Here is a 24,004-nt window from a genome sequence, read left to right as displayed (position 1 = left end):
TGATATAAACACTGATGTGTGTGCTAGTGATGCTGTGACACGTGTTCATCAGTGAATCACTCTAGAGTTTCTGACACACACTGCTCTATCATGATGATATAAACACTGATGTCTACACTAGTGATGCTGTGACACGTGTTCATCACTGAATCACTCAAGAGTTTCTGACACACACTGCTCTATCATGATGATATAAACACTGATGTGTGTGCTAGTGATGCTGTGACACGTGTTCATCACTGAATCACTCTAGAGTTTCTGACACACACTGCTCTATCATGATGATATAAACACTGATGTGTGCGCTAGTGATGCTGTGACACGTGTTCATCACTGAATCACTCTAGAGTTTCTGACACACACTGCTCTATCATGATGATATAAACACTGATGTCTACACTAGTGATGCTGTGACACGTGTTCATCACTGAATCACTCTAGAGTTTCTGACACACACTGCTCTATCATGATGATATAAACACTGATGTGTGTGCTAGTGATGCTGTGACACGTGTTCATCAGTGAATCACTCTAGAGTTTCTGACACACACTGCTCTATCATGATGATATAAACACTGATGTCTACACTAGTGATGCTGTGACACGTGTTCATCACTGAATCACTCAAGAGTTTCTGACACACACTGCTCTATCATGATGATATAAACACTGATGTGTGTGCTAGTGATGCTGTGACACGTGTTCATCACTGAATCACTCTAGAGTTTCTGACACACACTGCTCTATCATGATGATATAAACACTGATGTGTGTGCTAGTGATGCTGTGACACGTGTTCATCACTGAATCACTCTAGAGTTTCTGACACACACTGCTCTATCATGATGATATAAACACTGATGTCTACACTAGTGATGCTGTGACACGTGTTCATCACTGAATCACTCTAGAGTTTCTGACACACACTGCTCTATCATGATGATATAAACACTGATGTGTGCGCTAGTGATGCTGTGACACGTGTTCATCACTGAATCACTCTAGAGTTTCTGACACACACTGCTCTATCATGATGATATAAACACTGATGTGTGTGCTAGTGATGCTGTGACACGTGTTCATCACTGAATCACTCTAGAGTTTCTGACACACACTGCTCTATCATGATGATATAAACACTGATGTGTGTGCTAGTGATGCTGTGACACGTGTTCATCACTGAATCACTCTAGAGTTTCTGACACACACTGCTCTATCATGATGATATAAACACTGATGTGTGTGCTAGTGATGCTGTGACACGTGTTCATCACTGACTCACTCTAGAGTTTCTGACACACACTGCTCTATCATGATGATATAAACACTGATGTCTACACTAGTGATGCTGTGACACGTGTTCATCACTGAATCACTCTAGAGTTTCTGACACACACTGCTCTATCATGATGATATAAACACTGATGTGTGTGCTAGTGATGCTGTGACACGTGTTCATCACTGACTCACTCTAGAGTTTCTGACACACACTGCTCTATCATGATGATATAAACACTGATGTCTACACTAGTGATGCTGTGACACGTGTTCATCACTGAATCACTCTAGAGTTTCTGACACACACTGCTCTATCATGATGATATAAACACTGATGTGTGTGCTAGTGATGCTGTGACACGTGTTCATCACTGAATCACTCTAGAGTTTCTGACACACACTGCTCTATCATGATGATATAAACACTGATGTGTGTGCTAGTGATGCTGTGACACGTGTTCATCACTGAATCACTCTAGAGTTTCTGACACACACTGCTCTATCATGATGATATAAACACTGATGTGTGTGCTAGTGATGCTGTGACACGTGTTCATCACTGAATCACTCTAGAGTTTCTGACACACACTGCTCTATCATGATGATATAAACACTGATGTGTGCGCTAGTGATGCTGTGACACGTGTTCATCACTGAATCACTCAAGAGTTTCTGACACACACTGCTCTATCATGATGATATAAACACTGATGTCTACACTAGTGATGCTGTGACACGTGTTCATCACTGAATCACTCTAGAGTTTCTGACACACACTGCTCTATCATGATGATATAAACACTGATGTGTGCGCTAGTGATGCTGTGACACGTGTTCATCACTGAATCACTCTAGAGTTTCTGACACACACTGCTCTATCATGATGATATAAACACTGATGTCTACACTAGTGATGCTGTGACACGTGTTCATCAGTGAATCACTCTAGAGTTTCTGACACACACTGCTCTATCATGATGATATAAACACTGATGTGTGCGCTAGTGATGCTGTGACACGTGTTCATCACTGAATCACTCAAGAGTTTCTGACACACACTGCTCTATCATGATGATATAAACACTGATGTGTGTGCTAGTGATGCTGTGACACGTGTTCATCACTGAATCACTCTAGAGTTTCTGACACACACTGCTCTATCATGATGATATAAACACTGATGTGTGTGCTAGTGATGCTGTGACACGTGTTCATCACTGAATCACTCAAGAGTTTCTGACACACACTGCTCTATCATGATGATATAAACACTGATGTGTGTGCTAGTGATGCTGTGACACGTGTTCATCACTGAATCACTCAAGAGTTTCTGACACACACTGCTCTATCATGATGATATAAACACTGATGTGTGTGCTAGTGATGCTGTGACACGTGTTCATCACTGAATCACTCAAGAGTTTCTGACACACACTGCTCTATCATGATGATATAAACACTGATGTGTGTGCTAGTGATGCTGTGACACGTGTTCATCACTGAATCACTCTAGAGTTTCTGACACACACTGCTCTATCATGATGATATAAACACTGATGTCTACACTAGTGATGCTGTGACACGTGTTCATCACTGAATCTCTAGAGTTTGACACACACTGCTCTATCATGATGATATAAACACTGATGTGTGTGCTAGTGATGCTGTGACACGTGTTCATCACTGAATCACTGAATCACTCTAGAGTTTCTGACACACACTGCTCTATCATGATGATATAAACACTGATGTGTGTGCTAGTGATGCTGTGACACGTGTTCATCACTGAATCACTCTAGAGTTTCTGACACACACTGCTCTATCATGATGATATAAACACTGATGTGTGTGCTAGTGATGCTGTGACACGTGTTAATCTCTGAATCACTCTAGAGTTTCTGACACACACTGCTCTATCATGATGATATAAACACTGATGTCTACACTAGTGATGCTGTGACACGTGTTCATCACTGAATCACTCTAGAGTTTCTGACACACACTGCTCTATCATGATGATATAAACACTGATGTGTGTGCTAGTGATGCTGTGAACACGTGTTCATCACTGAATCACTCTAGAGTTTCTGACACACACTGCTCTATCATGATGATATAAACACTGATGTGTGTGCTAGTGATGCTGACACGTGTTCATCACTGAATCACTCTAGAGTTTCTGACACACACTGCTCTATCATGATGATATAAACACTGATGTGTGTGCTAGTGATGCTGTGACACGTGTTCATCACTGAATCACTCTAGAGTTTCTGACACACACTGCTCTATCATGATGATATAAACACTGATGTGTGCGCTAGTGATGCTGTGACACGTGTTCATCACTGAATCACTCAAGAGTTTCTGACACACACTGCTCTATCATGATGATATAAACACTGATGTCTACACTAGTGATGCTGTGACACGTGTTCATCACTGAATCACTCTAGAGTTTCTGACACACACTGCTCTATCATGATGATATAAACACTGATGTGTGCGCTAGTGATGCTGTGACACGTGTTCATCACTGAATCACTCTAGTTTCTGACACACACTGCTCTATCATGATGATATAAACACTGATGTCTACACTAGTGATGCTGTGACACGTGTTCATCAGTGAATCACTCTAGAGTTTCTGACACACACTGCTCTATCATGATGATATAAACACTGATGTGTGCGCTAGTGATGCTGTGACACGTGTTCATCACTGAATCACTCAAGAGTTTCTGACACACACTGCTCTATCATGATGATATAAACACTGATGTGTGTGCTAGTGATGCTGTGACACGTGTTCATCACTGAATCACTCTAGAGTTTCTGACACACACTGCTCTATCATGATGATATAAACACTGATGTGTGTGCTAGTGATGCTGTGACACGTGTTCATCACTGAATCACTCAAGAGTTTCTGACACACACTGCTCTATCATGATGATATAAACACTGATGTGTGTGCTAGTGATGCTGTGACACGTGTTCATCACTGAATCACTCAAGAGTTTCTGACACACACTGCTCTATCATGATGATATAAACACTGATGTGTGTGCTAGTGATGCTGTGACACGTGTTCATCACTGAATCACTCAAGAGTTTCTGACACACACTGCTCTATCATGATGATATAAACACTGATGTCTACACTAGTGATGCTGTGACACGTGTTCATCACTGAATCACTCTAGAGTTTCTGACACACACTGCTCTATCATGATGATATAAACACTGATGTGTGTGCTAGTGATGCTGTGACACGTGTTCATCACTGAATCACTCTAGAGTTTCTGACACACACTGCTCTATCATGATGATATAAACACTGATGTGTGTGCTAGTGATGCTGTGACACGTGTTAATCTCTGAATCACTCTAGAGTTTCTGACACACACTGCTCTATCATGATGATATAAACACTGATGTCTACACTAGTGATGCTGTGACACGTGTTCATCACTGAATCACTCTAGAGTTTCTGACACACACTGCTCTATCATGATGATATAAACACTGATGTGTGTGCTAGTGATGCTGTGAACACGTGTTCATCACTGAATCACTCTAGAGTTTCTGACACACACTGCTCTATCATGATGATATAAACACTGATGTGTGTGCTAGTGATGCTGTGACACGTGTTCATCAGTGAATCACTCAAGAGTTTCTGACACACACTGCTCTATCATGATGATATAAACACTGATGTCTACACTAGTGATGCTGTGACACGTGTTCATCACTGAATCACTCAAGAGTTTCTGACACACACTGCTCTATCATGATGATATAAACACTGATGTCTACACTAGTGATGCTGTGACACGTGTTCATCAGTGAATCACTCAAGAGTTTCTGACACACACTGCTCTATCATGATGATATAAACACTGATGTCTACACTAGTGATGCTGTGACACGTGTTCATCACTGAATCACTCTAGAGTTTCTGACACACACTGCTCTATCATGATGATATAAACACTGATGTGTGTGCTAGTGATGCTGTGACACGTGTTCATCAGTGAATCACTCAAGAGTTTCTGACACACACCAGAACCACCAAAGGAGGGAGAGCATTTTCACATTTGGCTCCAAAACTCTGGAATAGTCTTCCTGATACTGTTCGTTGCTCAGACTCGCTCTCCCAGTTTAAAACTAGATTAAAGTCGCATCTCTTCAGCCAGGCATTCATATAATCCTACAGTTCAAACTACAATCCGGCCTCTATCCAATGCCAGAGGAGAACTGGCCCCCGACTGAGCCTGGGTTCTCCCAAGGTTTTTTTTTTTTTTCTCCATTAAGGCACCTGATGGAGTTTTAGGACACCATTAGGTCACTTGATGGAGTTTTTCGGTTCCTTGCCACTGTTGCCTTTGGCTTGCTCAGTTGGGGATATTTTGGGGATATTTAATTTAATTTTATCAATCAATAAATTCCTCTTGAAACAAACTTTGTTGTATTATTTTAATTTAATACTGTGAAGCTGCTTTGATGCAATCTGTATTGTGAAAAGCGCTATACAAATAAACTTGACTTGACTTGACTTGACACACTGCTCTATCATGATGATATAAACACTGATGTGTGTGCTAGTGATGCTGACACGTGTTCATCACTGAATCACTCTAGAGTTTCTGACACACACTGCTCTATCATGATGATATAAACACTGATGTGTGTGCTAGTGATGCTGTGACACGTGTTCATCACTGAATCACTCTAGAGTTTCTGACACACACTGCTCTATCATGATGATATAAACACTGATGTGTGTGCTAGTGATGCTGTGACACGTGTTCATCAGTGAATCACTCTAGAGTTTCTGACACACACTGCTCTATCATGATGATATAAACACTGATGTGTGTGCTAGTGATGCTGTGACACGTGTTCATCACTGAATCACTCTAGAGTTTCTGACACACACTGCTCTATCATGATGATATAAACACTGATGTGTGTGCTAGTGATGCTGTGACACGTGTTCATCACTGAATCACTCTAGAGTTTCTGACACACACTGCTCTATCATGATGATATAAACACTGATGTCTACACTAGTGATGCTGTGACACGTGTTCATCACTGAATCACTCTAGAGTTTCTGACACACACTGCTCTATCATGATGATATAAACACTGATGTCTACACTAGTGATGCTGTGACACGTGTTCATCACTGACTCACTCAAGAGTTTCTGACACACACTGCTCTATCATGATGATATAAACACTGATGTCTACACTAGTGATGCTGTGACACGTGTTCATCACTGAATCACTCTAGAGTTTCTGACACACACTGCTCTATCATGATGATATAAACACTGATGTCTACACTAGTGATGCTGTGACACGTGTTCATCACTGAATCACTCTAGAGTTTCTGACACACACTGCTCTATCATGATGATATAAACACTGATGTCTACACTAGTGATGCTGTGACACGTGTTCATCACTGAATCACTCTAGAGTTTCTGACACACACTGCTCTATCATGATGATATAAACACTGATGTCTACACTAGTGATGCTGTGACACGTGTTCATCACTGACTCACTCAAGAGTTTCTGACACACACTGCTCTATCATGATGATATAAACACTGATGTCTACACTAGTGATGCTGTGACACGTGTTCATCACTGAATCACTCTAGAGTTTCTGACACACACTGCTCTATCATGATGATATAAACACTGATGTCTACACTAGTGATGCTGTGACACGTGTTCATCACTGACTCACTCAAGAGTTTCTGACACACACTGCTCTATCATGATGATATAAACACTGATGTCTACACTAGTGATGCTGTGACACGTGTTCATCACTGAATCACTCTAGAGTTTCTGACACACACTGCTCTATCATGATGATATAAACACTGATGTCTACACTAGTGATGCTGTGACACGTGTTCATCACTGACTCACTCAAGAGTTTCTGACACACACTGCTCTATCATGATGATATAAACACTGATGTCTACACTAGTGATGCTGTGACACGTGTTCATCACTGAATCACTCAAGAGTTTCTGACACACACTGCTCTATCATGATGATATAAACACTGATGTGTGTGCTAGTGATGCTGTGACACGTGTTCATCACTGAATCACTCTAGAGTTTCTGACACACACTGCTCTATCATGATGATATAAACACTGATGTCTACACTAGTGATGCTGTGACACGTGTTCATCACTGAATCACTCTAGAGTTTCTGACACACACTGCTCTATCATGATGATATAAACACTGATGTCTACACTAGTGATGCTGTGACACGTGTTCATCACTGACTCACTCTAGAGTTTCTGACACACACTGCTCTATCATGATGATATAAACACTGATGTCTACACTAGTGATGCTGTGACACGTGTTCATCAGTGAATCACTCTAGAGTTTCTGACACACACTGCTCTATCATGATGATATAAACACTGATGTCTACACTAGTGATGCTGTGACACGTGTTCATCACTGAATCACTCTAGAGTTTCTGACACACACTGCTCTATCATGATGATATAAACACTGATGTGTGCGCTAGTGATGCTGTGACACGTGTTCATCACTGAATCACTCTAGAGTTTCTGACACACACTGCTCTATCATGATGATATAAACACTGATGTCTACACTAGTGATGCTGTGACACGTGTTCATCAGTGAATCACTCTAGAGTTTCTGACACACACTGCTCTATCATGATGATATAAACACTGATGTCTACACTAGTGATGCTGTGACACGTGTTCATCACTGAATCACTCTAGAGTTTCTGACACACACTGCTCTATCATGATGATATAAACACTGATGTGTGTGCTAGTGATGCTGTGACACGTGTTCATCACTGAATCACTCTAGAGTTTCTGACACACACTGCTCTATCATGATGATATAAACACTGATGTGTGTGCTAGTGATGCTGTGACACGTGTTCATCACTGAATCACTCTAGAGTTTCTGACACACACTGCTCTATCATGATGATATAAACACTGATGTGTGTGCTAGTGATGCTGTGAACACGTGTTCATCACTGAATCACTCTAGAGTTTCTGACACACACTGCTCTATCATGATGATATAAACACTGATGTGTGCGCTAGTGATGCTGTGACACGTGTTCATCACTGAATCACTCTAGAGTTTCTGACACACACTGCTCTATCATGATGATATAAACACTGATGTCTACACTAGTGATGCTGTGACACGTGTTCATCACTGACTCACTCTAGAGTTTCTGACACACACTGCTCTATCATGATGATATAAACACTGATGTGTGTGCTAGTGATGCTGTGACACGTGTTCATCACTGAATCACTCTAGAGTTTCTGACACACACTGCTCTATCATGATGATATAAACACTGATGTCTACACTAGTGATGCTGTGACACGTGTTCATCAGTGAATCACTCAAGAGTTTCTGACACACACTGCTCTATCATGATGATATAAACACTGATGTGTGTGCTAGTGATGCTGACACGTGTTCATCACTGAATCACTCTAGAGTTTCTGACACACACTGCTCTATCATGATGATATAAACACTGATGTGTGTGCTAGTGATGCTGTGACACGTGTTCATCACTGAATCACTCTAGAGTTTCTGACACACACTGCTCTATCATGATGATATAAACACTGATGTGTGTGCTAGTGATGCTGTGACACGTGTTCATCACTGAATCACTCTAGAGTTTCTGACACACACTGCTCTATCATGATGATATAAACACTGATGTGTGTGCTAGTGATGCTGTGACACGTGTTCATCACTGAATCACTCAAGAGTTTCTGACACACACTGCTCTATCATGATGATATAAACACTGATGTCTACACTAGTGATGCTGTGACACGTGTTCATCACTGAATCACTCTAGAGTTTCTGACACACACTGCTCTATCATGATGATATAAACACTGATGTGTGCGCTAGTGATGCTGTGACACGTGTTCATCACTGAATCACTCTAGTTTCTGACACACACTGCTCTATCATGATGATATAAACACTGATGTCTACACTAGTGATGCTGTGACACGTGTTCATCAGTGAATCACTCTAGAGTTTCTGACACACACTGCTCTATCATGATGATATAAACACTGATGTGTGTGCTAGTGATGCTGTGACACGTGTTCATCACTGAATCACTCTAGTTTCTGACACACACTGCTCTATCATGATGATATAAACACTGATGTCTACACTAGTGATGCTGTGACACGTGTTCATCAGTGAATCACTCTAGAGTTTCTGACACACACTGCTCTATCATGATGATATAAACACTGATGTGTGCGCTAGTGATGCTGTGACACGTGTTCATCACTGAATCACTCAAGAGTTTCTGACACACACTGCTCTATCATGATGATATAAACACTGATGTGTGTGCTAGTGATGCTGTGACACGTGTTCATCACTGAATCACTCTAGAGTTTCTGACACACACTGCTCTATCATGATGATATAAACACTGATGTCTACACTAGTGATGCTGTGACACGTGTTCATCACTGAATCACTCTAGAGTTTCTGACACACACTGCTCTATCATGATGATATAAACACTGATGTCTACACTAGTGATGCTGTGACACGTGTTCATCACTGAATCACTCAAGAGTTTCTGACACACACTGCTCTATCATGATGATATAAACACTGATGTGTGTGCTAGTGATGCTGTGACACGTGTTCATCAGTGAATCACTCTAGAGTTTCTGACACACACTGCTCTATCATGATGATATAAACACTGATGTGTGTGCTAGTGATGCTGTGACACGTGTTCATCACTGAATCACTCAAGAGTTTCTGACACACACTGCTCTATCATGATGATATAAACACTGATGTGTGTGCTAGTGATGCTGTGACACGTGTTCATCACTGAATCACTCAAGAGTTTCTGACACACACTGCTCTATCATGATGATATAAACACTGATGTGTGTGCTAGTGATGCTGTGACACGTGTTCATCACTGAATCACTCAAGAGTTTCTGACACACACTGCTCTATCATGATGATATAAACACTGATGTCTACACTAGTGATGCTGTGACACGTGTTCATCACTGAATCACTCTAGAGTTTCTGACACACACTGCTCTATCATGATGATATAAACACTGATGTGTGTGCTAGTGATGCTGTGACACGTGTTCATCACTGAATCACTCTAGAGTTTCTGACACACACTGCTCTATCATGATGATATAAACACTGATGTGTGTGCTAGTGATGCTGTGACACGTGTTAATCTCTGAATCACTCTAGAGTTTCTGACACACACTGCTCTATCATGATGATATAAACACTGATGTCTACACTAGTGATGCTGTGACACGTGTTCATCACTGAATCACTCTAGAGTTTCTGACACACACTGCTCTATCATGATGATATAAACACTGATGTGTGTGCTAGTGATGCTGTGAACACGTGTTCATCACTGAATCACTCTAGAGTTTCTGACACACACTGCTCTATCATGATGATATAAACACTGATGTGTGTGCTAGTGATGCTGTGACACGTGTTCATCAGTGAATCACTCAAGAGTTTCTGACACACACTGCTCTATCATGATGATATAAACACTGATGTCTACACTAGTGATGCTGTGACACGTGTTCATCACTGAATCACTCAAGAGTTTCTGACACACACTGCTCTATCATGATGATATAAACACTGATGTCTACACTAGTGATGCTGTGACACGTGTTCATCACTGACTCACTCTAGAGTTTCTGACACACACTGCTCTATCATGATGATATAAACACTGATGTGTGTGCTAGTGATGCTGTGACACGTGTTCATCACTGAATCACTCTAGAGTTTCTGACACACACTGCTCTATCATGATGATATAAACACTGATGTGTGTGCTAGTGATGCTGTGACACGTGTTCATCACTGAATCACTCTAGAGTTTCTGACACACACTGCTCTATCATGATGATATAAACACTGATGTCTACACTAGTGATGCTGTGAACACGTGTTCATCACTGAATCACTCAGGAGTTTCTGACACACACTGCTCTATCATGATGATATAAACACTGATGTCTACACTAGTGATGCTGTGACACGTGTTCATCAGTGAATCACTCAAGAGTTTCTGACACACACTGCTCTATCATGATGATATAAACACTGATGTCTACACTAGTGATGCTGTGACACGTGTTCATCACTGAATCACTCTAGAGTTTCTGACACACACTGCTCTATCATGATGATATAAACACTGATGTGTGTGCTAGTGATGCTGACACGTGTTCATCACTGAATCACTCTAGAGTTTCTGACACACACTGCTCTATCATGATGATATAAACACTGATGTGTGTGCTAGTGATGCTGTGACACGTGTTCATCACTGAATCACTCTAGAGTTTCTGACACACACTGCTCTATCATGATGATATAAACACTGATGTGTGTGCTAGTGATGCTGTGACACGTGTTCATCAGTGAATCACTCTAGAGTTTCTGACACACACTGCTCTATCATGATGATATAAACACTGATGTGTGTGCTAGTGATGCTGTGACACGTGTTCATCACTGAATCACTCTAGAGTTTCTGACACACACTGCTCTATCATGATGATATAAACACTGATGTGTGTGCTAGTGATGCTGTGACACGTGTTCATCACTGAATCACTCTAGAGTTTCTGACACACACTGCTCTATCATGATGATATAAACACTGATGTCTACACTAGTGATGCTGTGACACGTGTTCATCACTGAATCACTCTAGAGTTTCTGACACACACTGCTCTATCATGATGATATAAACACTGATGTCTACACTAGTGATGCTGTGACACGTGTTCATCACTGACTCACTCAAGAGTTTCTGACACACACTGCTCTATCATGATGATATAAACACTGATGTCTACACTAGTGATGCTGTGACACGTGTTCATCACTGAATCACTCTAGAGTTTCTGACACACACTGCTCTATCATGATGATATAAACACTGATGTCTACACTAGTGATGCTGTGACACGTGTTCATCACTGACTCACTCAAGAGTTTCTGACACACACTGCTCTATCATGATGATATAAACACTGATGTCTACACTAGTGATGCTGTGACACGTGTTCATCACTGAATCACTCTAGAGTTTCTGACACACACTGCTCTATCATGATGATATAAACACTGATGTCTACACTAGTGATGCTGTGACACGTGTTCATCACTGACTCACTCAAGAGTTTCTGACACACACTGCTCTATCATGATGATATAAACACTGATGTCTACACAAGTGATGCTGTGACACGTGTTCATCACTGAATCACTCTAGAGTTTCTGACACACACTGCTCTATCATGATGATATAAACACTGATGTCTACACTAGTGATGCTGTGACACGTGTTCATCACTGACTCACTCAAGAGTTTCTGACACACACTGCTCTATCATGATGATATAAACACTGATGTCTACACTAGTGATGCTGTGACACGTGTTCATCACTGAATCACTCAAGAGTTTCTGACACACACTGCTCTATCATGATGATATAAACACTGATGTGTGTGCTAGTGATGCTGTGACACGTGTTCATCACTGAATCACTCTAGAGTTTCTGACACACACTGCTCTATCATGATGATATAAACACTGATGTCTACACTAGTGATGCTGTGACACGTGTTCATCACTGAATCACTCAAGAGTTTCTGACACACACTGCTCTATCATGATGATATAAACACTGATGTGTGTGCTAGTGATGCTGTGACACGTGTTCATCACTGACTCACTCTAGAGTTTCTGACACACACTGCTCTATCATGATGATATAAACACTGATGTCTACACTAGTGATGCTGTGACACGTGTTCATCACTGAATCACTCTAGAGTTTCTGACACACACTGCTCTATCATGATGATATAAACACTGATGTCTACACTAGTGATGCTGTGACACGTGTTCATCACTGAATCACTCTAGAGTTTCTGACACACACTGCTCTATCATGATGATATAAACACTGATGTCTACACTAGTGATGCTGTGACACGTGTTCATCAGTGAATCACTCTAGAGTTTCTGACACACACTGCTCTATCATGATGATATAAACACTGATGTCTACACTAGTGATGCTGTGACACGTGTTCATCACTGAATCACTCTAGAGTTTCTGACACACACTGCTCTATCATGATGATATAAACACTGATGTGTGCGCTAGTGATGCTGTGACACGTGTTCATCACTGAATCACTCTAGAGTTTCTGACACACACTGCTCTATCATGATGATATAAACACTGATGTCTACACTAGTGATGCTGTGACACGTGTTCATCAGTGAATCACTCTAGAGTTTCTGACACACACTGCTCTATCATGATGATATAAACACTGATGTCTACACTAGTGATGCTGTGACACGTGTTCATCACTGAATCACTCTAGAGTTTCTGACACACACTGCTCTATCATGATGATATAAACACTGATGTGTGTGCTAGTGATGCTGTGACACGTGTTCATCACTGAATCACTCTAGAGTTTCTGACACACACTGCTCTATCATGATGATATAAACACTGATGTGTGTGCTAGTGATGCTGTGACACGTGTTCATCACTGAATCACTCTAGAGTTTCTGACACACACTGCTCTATCATGATGATATAAACACTGATGTCTACACTAGTGATGCTGTGACACGTGTTCATCACTGAATCACTCTAGAGTTTCTGACACACACTGCTCTATCATGATGATATAAACACTGATGTGTGTGCTAGTGATGCTGTGAACACGTGTTCATCACTGAATCACTCTAGAGTTTCTGACACACACTGCTCTATCATGATGATATAAACACTGATGTGTGCGCTAGTGATGCTGTGACACGTGTTCATCACTGAATCACTCTAGAGTTTCTGACACACACTGCTCTATCATGATGATATAAACACTGATGTCTACACTAGTGATGCTGTGACACGTGTTCATCACTGACTCACTCTAGAGTTTCTGACACACACTGCTCTATCATGATGATATAAACACTGATGTGTGTGCTAGTGATGCTGTGACACGTGTTCATCACTGAATCACTCTAGAGTTTCTGACACACACTGCTCTATCATGATGATATAAACACTGATGTGTGTGCTAGTGATGCTGTGACACGTGTTCATCACTGAATCACTCTAGAGTTTCTGACACACACTGCTCTATCATGATGATATAAACACTGATGTCTACACTAGTGATGCTGTGACACGTGTTCATCAGTGAATCACTCAAGAGTTTCTGACACACACTGCTCTATCATGATGATATAAACACTGATGTGTGTGCTAGTGATGCTGTGAACACGTGTTCATCACTGAATCACTCTAGAGTTTCTGACACACACTGCTCTATCATGATGATATAAACACTGATGTCTACACTAGTGATGCTGTGACACGTGTTCATCACTGAATCACTCTAGAGTTTCTGACACACACTGCTCTATCATGATGATATAAACACTGATGTCTACACTAGTGATGCTGTGACACGTGTTCATCACTGAATCACTCTAGAGTTTCTGACACACACTGCTCTATCATGATGATATAAACACTGATGTCTACACTAGTGATGCTGTGACACGTGTTCATCACTGAATCACTCTAGAGTTTCTGACACACACTGCTCTATCATGATGATATAAACACTGATGTCTACACTAGTGATGCTGTGACACGTGTTCATCACTGAATCACTCTAGAGTTTCTGACACACACTGCTCTATCATGATGATATAAACACTGATGTGTGTGCTAGTGATGCTGTGACACGTGTTCATCACTGAATCACTCAAGAGTTTCTGACACACACTGCTCTATCATGATGATATAAACACTGATGTGTGTGCTAGTGATGCTGTGACACGTGTTCATCACTGAATCACTCTAGAGTTTCTGACACACACTGCTCTATCATGATGATATAAACACTGATGTGTGCGCTAGTGATGCTGTGACACGTGTTCATCACTGAATCACTCTAGAGTTTCTGACACACACTGCTCTATCATGATGATATAAACACTGATGTGTGTGCTAGTGATGCTGTGACACGTGTTCATCACTGACTCACTCAAGAGTTTCTGACACACACTGCTCTATCATGATGATATAAACACTGATGTCTACACTAGTGATGCTGTGACACGTGTTCATCACTGAATCACTCTAGAGTTTCTGACACACACTGCTCTATCATGATGATATAAACACTGATGTCTACACTAGTGATGCTGTGACACGTGTTCATCACTGAATCACTCTAGAGTTTCTGACACACACTGCTCTATCATGATGATATAAACACTGATGTCTACACTAGTGATGCTGTGACACGTGTTCATCACTGAATCACTCTAGAGTTTCTGACACACACTGCTCTATCATGATGATATAAACACTGATGTGTGTGCTAGTGATGCTGTGACACGTGTTCATCACTGAATCACTCTAGAGTTTCTGACACACACTGCTCTATCATGATGATATAAACACTGATGTGTGTGCTAGTGATGCTGTGACACGTGTTCATCACTGAATCACTCTAGAGTTTCTGACACACACTGCTCTATCATGATGATATAAACACTGATGTCTACACTAGTGATGCTGTGACACGTGTTCATCACTGAATCACTCTAGAGTTTCTGACACACACTGCTCTATCATGATGATATAAACACTGATGTGTGTGCTAGTGATGCTGTGACACGTGTTCATCACTGAATCACTCTAGAGTTTCTGACACACACTGCTCTATCATGATGATATAAACACTGATGTGTGTGCTAGTGATGCTGTGACACGTGTTCATCACTGACTCACTCTAGAGTTTCTGACACACACTGCTCTATCATGATGATATAAACACTGATGTGTGCGCTAGTGATGCTGTGACACGTGTTCATCACTGAATCACTCTAGAGTTTCTGACACACACTGCTCTATCATGATGATATAAACACTGATGTGTGTGCTAGTGATGCTGTGACACGTGTTCATCACTGAATCACTCTAGAGTTTCTGACACACACTGCTCTATCATGATGATATAAACACTGATGTGTGTGCTAGTGATGCTGTGACACGTGTTCATCACTGACTCACTCTAGAGTTTCTGACACACACTGCTCTATCATGATGATATAAACACTGATGTGTGTGCTAGTGATGCTGTGACACGTGTTCATCACTGACTCACTCTAGAGTTTCTGACACACACTGCTCTATCATGATGATATAAACACTGATGTCTACACTAGTGATGCTGTGACACGTGTTCATCACTGAATCACTCTAGAGTTTCTGACACACACTGCTCTATCATGATGATATAAACACTGATGTGTGTGCTAGTGATGCTGTGACACGTGTTCATCACTGAATCACTCTAGAGTTTCTGACACACACTGCTCTATCATGATGATATAAACACTGATGTGTGTGCTAGTGATGCTGTGACACGTGTTCATCACTGAATCACTCTAGAGTTTCTGACACACACTGCTCTATCATGATGATATAAACACTGATGTGTGCGCTAGTGATGCTGTGACACGTGTTCATCACTGAATCACTCTAGAGTTTCTGACACACACTGCTAGTGTCGATAGTGTTTATATTCACAGTATGATGAGTAGTGCTGAGTGTCTGATGAGTTATTACTGTGGTCTGATTACCAAAATGATGACTTCGATACGATACCAGACTAAGATACCTCGACGCCGATACTGAAGCGATACCACAGGACAAATCTAAAACAGTGAAACTAATAGAAAAATATGACAAAACTTACAAACCATTGTTTTATAAAAAATAATAATAATTAAACTTAAAACTCACTTGACCAGCATGTTCCTGCCCTGCTTTTTGACCGTTCCCTCCCCTTTATTAAATAATAATAATAATAATAAATACATGCCAGTATGTACGTCCTCAGAGAGAGATGTCTGCAACATTGACATCATCATCATCTCATGCTAACATTCGCTAACGTTTCACAACTCTTAACAGGGTGGGATGACCAAAATCTTATTTCAAGATATGTCATTCAATATTCTTTTAATGTAATTTTATAATTACAATATAGATAATGATTTTAATTTTATCTTTGTTATTAAAAATAAGCAAAAAAATATATATATTACAAACAATATGACAAATACTATAAGAGACAAATAAAATAAAGAGTGCTTAATGTCTTTTCTGAATGCTAGGCCTACTGTAGCTGAAACAATCACGTCTTCACTCTATAAACTAAAAGACTGATTCTTAATAAATAGATTAAATGTATGTGATTGTGTATTTCCTTTTGTTGTTGGATTAACATTAATGCCACAGAATATCCGGCTGCTGATCCGGCCCTTTAAGACCCGCACGAGCCCAAGACACTGGAACACATCCCACTTCTCTTTACCAGCGGCTCGCCTTCACTAAAGACACTAAAGACACTTACTGCGTTTGTGTACATTACAGTGCGTTACAGTATTGAGTTTCTGATCTGTTATTATTATAGTGTTTATGTTTACAGTATTGAGTTTCTGATCTGTTATTATAGTGTTTATGTTTACAGTATTGAGTTTCTGATCTGTTATTATAGTGTTTATGTTTACAGTATTGAGTATTATCTGTTATTATAGTGTTTATGTTTACAGTATTGAGTATTATCTGTTATTATAGTGTTTATGTTTACAGTATTGAGTATTATCTGTTATTATAGTGTTTATGTTTACAGTATTGAGTTTCTGATCTGTTATTATAGTGTTTATGTTTACAGTATTGAGTATTATCTGTTATTATAGTGTTTATGTTTACAGTATTGAGTTTCTGATCTGTTATTATTATAGTGTTTATGTTTACAGTATTGAGTTTCTGATCTGTTATTATAGTGTTTATGTTTACAGTATTGAAGTTATTATAGTGTTTATGTTTACAGTATTGAGTATTATCTGTTATTATAGTGTTTATGTTTACAGTATTGAGTTTCTGATCTGTTATTATAGTGTTTATGTTTACAGTATTGAGTTTCTGATCTGTTATTATAGTGTTTATGTTTACAGTATTGAGTATTATCTGTTATTATAGTGTTTATGTTTACAGTATTGAGTATTATCTGTTATTATAGTGTTTATGTTTACAGTATTGAGTATTATCTGTTATTATAGTGTTTATGTTTACAGTATTGAGTTTCTGATCTGTTATTATAGTGTTTATGTTTACAGTATTGAGTATTATCTGTTATTATAGTGTTTATGTTTACAGTATTGAGTATTATCTGTTATTATAGTGTTTATGTTTACAGTATTGAGTATTATCTGTTATTATAGTGTTTATGTTTACAGTATTGAGTTTCTGATCTGTTATTATAGTGTTTATGTTTACAGTATTGAGTATTATCTGTTATTATAGTGTTTATGTTTACAGTATTGAGTTTCTGATCTGTTATTATTATAGTGTTTATGTTTACAGTATTGAGTTTCTGATCTGTTATTATAGTGTTTATGTTTACAGTATTGAAGTTATTATAGTGTTTATGTTTACAGTATTGAGTATTATCTGTTATTATAGTGTTTATGTTTACAGTATTGAGTTTCTGATCTGTTATTATAGTGTTTATGTTTACAGTATTGAGTTTCTGATCTGTTATTATAGTGTTTATGTTTACAGTATTGAGTATTATCTGTTATTATAGTGTTTATGTTTACAGTATTGAGTATTATCTGTTATTATAGTGTTTATGTTTACAGTATTGAGTATTATCTGTTATTATAGTGTTTATGTTTACAGTATTGAGTATTATCTGTTATTATAGTGTTTATGTTTACAGTATTGAGTTTCTGATCTGTTATTATAGTGTTTATGTTTACAGTATTGAGTATTATCTGTTATTATAGTGTTTATGTTTACAGTATTGAGTATTATCTGTTATTATAGTGTTTATGTTTACAGTATTGAGTATTATCTGTTATTATAGTGTTTATGTTTACAGTATTGAGTATTATCTGTTATTATAGTGTTTATGTTTACAGTATTGAGTTTCTGATCTGTTATTATAGTGTTTATGTTTACAGTATTGAGTATTATCTGTTATTATAGTGTTTATGTTTACAGTATTGAGTATTATCTGTTATTATAGTGTTTATGTTTACAGTATTGAGTTTCTGATCTGTTATTATTATAGTGTTTATGTTTACAGTATTGAGTTTCTGATCTGTTATTATAGTGTTTATGTTTACAGTATTGAGTATTATCTGTTATTATAGTGTTTATGTTTACAGTATTGAGTATTATCTGTTATTATAGTGTTTATGTTTACAGTATTGAGTTTCTGATCTGTTATTATAGTGTTTATGTTTACAGTATTGAGTTTCTGATCTGTTATTATTATAGTGTTTATGTTTACAGTATTGAGTTTCTGATCTGTTATTATAGTGTTTATGTTTACAGTATTGAGTATTATCTGTTATTATAGTGTTTATGTTTACAGTATTGAGTATTATCTGTTATTATAGTGTTTATGTTTACAGTATTGAGTTTCTGATCTGTTATTATTATAGTGTTTATGTTTACAGTATTGAGTTTCTGATCTGTTATTATTATAGTGTTTATGTTTACAGTATTGAGTATTATCTGTTATTATAGTGTTTATGTTTACAGTATTGAGTATTATCTGTTATTATAGTGTTTATGTTTACAGTATTGAGTATTATCTGTTATTATAGTGTTTATGTTTACAGTATTGAGTTTCTGATCTGTTATTATAGTGTTTATGTTTACAGTATTGAGTTTCTGATCTGTTATTATAGTGTTTATGTTTACAGTATTGAGTATTATCTGTTATTATAGTGTTTATGTTTACAGTATTGAGTTTCTGATCTGTTATTATAGTGTTTATGTTTACAGTATTGAGTTTCTGATCTGTTATTATAGTGTTTATGTTTACAGTATTGAGTATTATCTGTTATTATAGTGTTTATCTGTTATTATAGTGTTTATGTTTACAGTATTGAGTATTATCTGTTATTATAGTGTTTATGTTTACAGTATTGAGTATTATCTGTTATTATAGTGTTTATGTTTACAGTATTGAGTTTCTGATCTGTTATTATAGTGTTTATGTTTACAGTATTGAGTTTCTGATCTGTTATTATAGTGTTTATGTTTACAGTATTGAGTTTCTGATCTGTTATTATAGTGTTTATGTTTACAGTATTGAGTTTCTGATCTGTTATTATAGTGTTTATGTTTACAGTATTGAGTATTATCTGTTATTATAGTGTTTATGTTTACAGTATTGAGTATTATCTGTTATTATAGTGTTTATGTTTACAGTATTGAGTTTCTGATCTGTTATTATAGTGTTTATGTTTACAGTATTGAGTTTCTGATCTGTTATTATAGTGTTTATGTTTACAGTATTGAGTATTATCTGTTATTATAGTGTTTATGTTTACAGTATTGAGTTTCTGATCTGTTATTATAGTGTTTATGTTTACAGTATTGAGTTTCTGATCTGTTATTATAGTGTTTATGTTTACAGTATTGAGTTTCTCCGCGCGCACAATTTGAAAGACTCCAACGGACAGACAGAGTGAAAGACGTTCAGGATTTGTTCTCTCGATCAGGTACAAGTGATTTCAAAACTTTTCAGCCGGTTCTAATTTTATTTTTGGATGCTGTGAACATGTTTAGCTAAAGACTGCCTCTCCAGTTTAGCATTTATTGTTGTTTCTGCAGTTAAAAAGACAAAGTTGAAAATTCTGGCTACTATCGTTATTTTAATTATTTATTTATTTTTATTTTATTTATTAATCTGTCAGGGTTATCTAATCTAACTATTTGTGGCTTGTGTTTTGAATATATGTTCCCCTGCACTTTAGGCATTTTGCACACATTTGCTCCTCATCCTGTGACTTGATTCTGATTTATTTCGTTTTGTATTTTTATTTAGGCTATTAGAAAGGTATATTCTGTTCTAATTTAATTTAGTAAATTAATTGTTTATTTTTTCGGTGCATCGATGTTGTGCTGTAGGCTGGCCTGCTCGCACAGGTAATTTAGCCGATTTAATTTGATTTGCATGTGAAATGCAAATCTGCAGTGTGGCCTTTCTGGAGTTATTTATGTTATTTCTTAGTTTTATTGATCAAAAATGTTTTTATACATTTTCTTCTATATCTTTGTGTGATTTTCTGTACAGTGCGGCTTTGAAACGTTAAAGCCCCGCCCCCAGCCCCACCCCCATACACATGATTCGACTATTAGTCGACTATAGGCAAGACATGACGATTCTGATTCGACTATGAAAATCCATAGTCGGGGACAGCCCTAATTATTAGTGTTTGTTTACAGTATTGAATACCTGATCTGTTATTATAGTGTTAATATTTACAGTATTGAGGATTATTAGTGTTTATGTTTACAGTATTGAGTATTATTAGTGTTTGTTTACAGTATTGAATACCTGATCTGTTATTATAGTGTTAATGTTTACAGTATTGAATCTCAACCCTCTACAATGTCGGTGTTCTCGGTGATGATACAGTAGTATTGTGTGTGTGATCTGATGTGTTATTATTGTGTGGTTATGTTACCGTCGGGGGTCTGATCTTGCAGATGCCCGTGTTCTCAGTGATGATACAGTATTGTGTGTCTGATCTGATGTATTATTAATGTGTTATTATTGTGTGGTTATGTTACCATCAGGGGTCTGGTCTTGCAGATGCCCGTGTTCTCAGTGATGATACAGTATTGTGTGTCTGATCTGATGTATTATTAATGTGTTATTATTGTGTGGTTATGTTACCGTCGGGGGTCTGATCTTGCAGATGCCCGTGTTCTCAGCGATGTCTCGGATCTTGTGGATGAACCCGAACGGGTCGCTGAAGTCCTGCCAGCTGGGCTCGAACACCGGACACTCCGGAGGAGCCACGAACTCACCGAGCTGAGACATCATCGGATACACACACACACACACACACACACACACACCGCTACGCCGCGCGCATCATCAGACCGTGTTTACATCGACGAGGCGATCTTCAGGCGTCTGTCCCCGTCAGCTCCTCATCTCTGAAGGCTTTCCTCCAGATGCTGCGGGAGCACACGAACACTAAACACGAACACAAGCCCCGGGACTCGTTAGCTCGATGCTGGAGCTGAAGTGTTTATTATCCTCGGCTCGAACAAAAGCCTCCGCCGCTTCCGGGTCCCTTCACCGCGTCTCCGCGCGCATTCCTGCCCGGTTCACACTCGTTCCCCTTCAGTGATCATACCCGTGAGCCCTGCGAGCGACCGATCGGGTTTACTCCTGCAATAACAGACCCACGGACACACAAACACGGTTAGCTTCCTCCGCTAACCTAGCCCTAGCTGCTCGAGTGTTTCCGGAAGTGTTACCTTTCACCTCGCCACGGCTCTACTTCCGCTTCACTCTGAGGGTTAGCGCAACCTTTCTTTCTTTCTTTCTTTCTTTCTTTCTTTCTTTCTTTCTTTCTTTCTTTCTTTCTTTCTTTCTTTCTTTCTTTCTTTCTTTCTTTCTTTCTTTCTTTCACTGTCTATGAGCGCAACCCGGGTCAAAATAAAGTACACCTGAATGCACTAAATATAAGAAAAGTTATACACTATAAATACACTTACTAAAAGTATATTTCTACATCAGCAGTGCACAAACATATACTAAATACGACCACTAATGCTTAAAATAGACTTTAGTCATGAAATTTATTTCAACATATTTCTTTATAAAGTATACTGCAAAAATATACAGAGGGATTTTATTAGTGTATTTCTTAAAAGTATGCTTTTATTGCTTTTAAAATTAGTTCAACAGTAGACTTGTATAGTAATCCTAAATTTAAATTAAATTGATTTTATTAAAAATATATACTAGTTATAAGTAGGCCTACATTTTCCCAACTGTGGTATTTAAGTACACACACACACACACACACACACACACACACACACACACACACACACACACACACACAGTCAAACAAACAAACAAACACTCACTCAAACACACAACTCACGTTTTCACATAGGCTACACTGGTGTGGCCCGAATCTGTGATACATATCTGAGCCGACTGCATTTAAAAAAGGGCTAAAAACTGCTCTGGCCCATATCTGCAAAACGGATTTGAGCCAACACTGTTTTGACAGAGACTACCTGATGTGGACCACATCCGAAATACTTTTCTCAAACTGTGTGAAGAACTCCGTGGAATAAACATTTTCAAAACAACATGGTTACCTGTCTGCATTTTTTTTTTCTATCTAGAGCATGAGATAAATGCATTGTCATTGAGCTGAGCAATATTATCAGTGTTTAAAAACTATACAGCAACATTTTGTGATGCTATAAGGTCCGTTACAGCACACACTGTAAAAAAAAGTGTTTTTTTTTTTTTTACAGATTTTTACCGTTTTGTCATTATTACAGCAAATATCTGTCAAATAAAAGGTATTTGCTGTAATTTAAAGGTCCACTGTTAAATTTGCAGGTAATTGCTTGTATTTTGGTTTTACATCAATTTTACGTTTTTTAAAAGGAACTTGTCTGTATTTTT

The 24,004-nt window shown here is 38.4% G+C and overlaps 1 protein-coding gene and 2 long non-coding RNA genes across 4 annotated transcripts in view; 2 read left to right on the top strand and 1 right to left on the bottom strand.

Moving 5' to 3' along the window:
* kdm5a (lysine demethylase 5A) overlaps positions 1-22,838 on the bottom strand; it is an 80,492-nt gene extending 57,654 nt beyond the window's left edge. Inside the window, exon 1 of the mRNA XM_082167318.1 lies at positions 22,238-22,838. Within this exon, the coding sequence (XP_082023444.1) occupies positions 22,238-22,387 (150 nt within the window). The 5' untranslated portion in view covers positions 22,388-22,838. The remainder of the gene's footprint in view (positions 1-22,237) is intronic.
* LOC309497139 overlaps positions 1-24,004 on the top strand; it is a 549,185-nt gene that overhangs the window by 126,441 nt on the left and 398,740 nt on the right. The gene's annotated exons all lie outside the window — the stretch shown is intronic.
* LOC309497147 overlaps positions 1-24,004 on the top strand; it is a 147,312-nt gene that overhangs the window by 92,229 nt on the left and 31,079 nt on the right. The window lies entirely within an intron of this gene.

This window comes from Leuciscus leuciscus (genome assembly GCF_965113295.1).
Source record: "Leuciscus leuciscus genome assembly, chromosome: 4".
Taxonomy (NCBI): domain Eukaryota; kingdom Metazoa; phylum Chordata; class Actinopteri; order Cypriniformes; family Leuciscidae; genus Leuciscus; species Leuciscus leuciscus.
The sequence above is the reverse complement of the archived record's forward strand: the minus strand, read 5'-3'. Positions and strand labels throughout refer to the sequence as shown.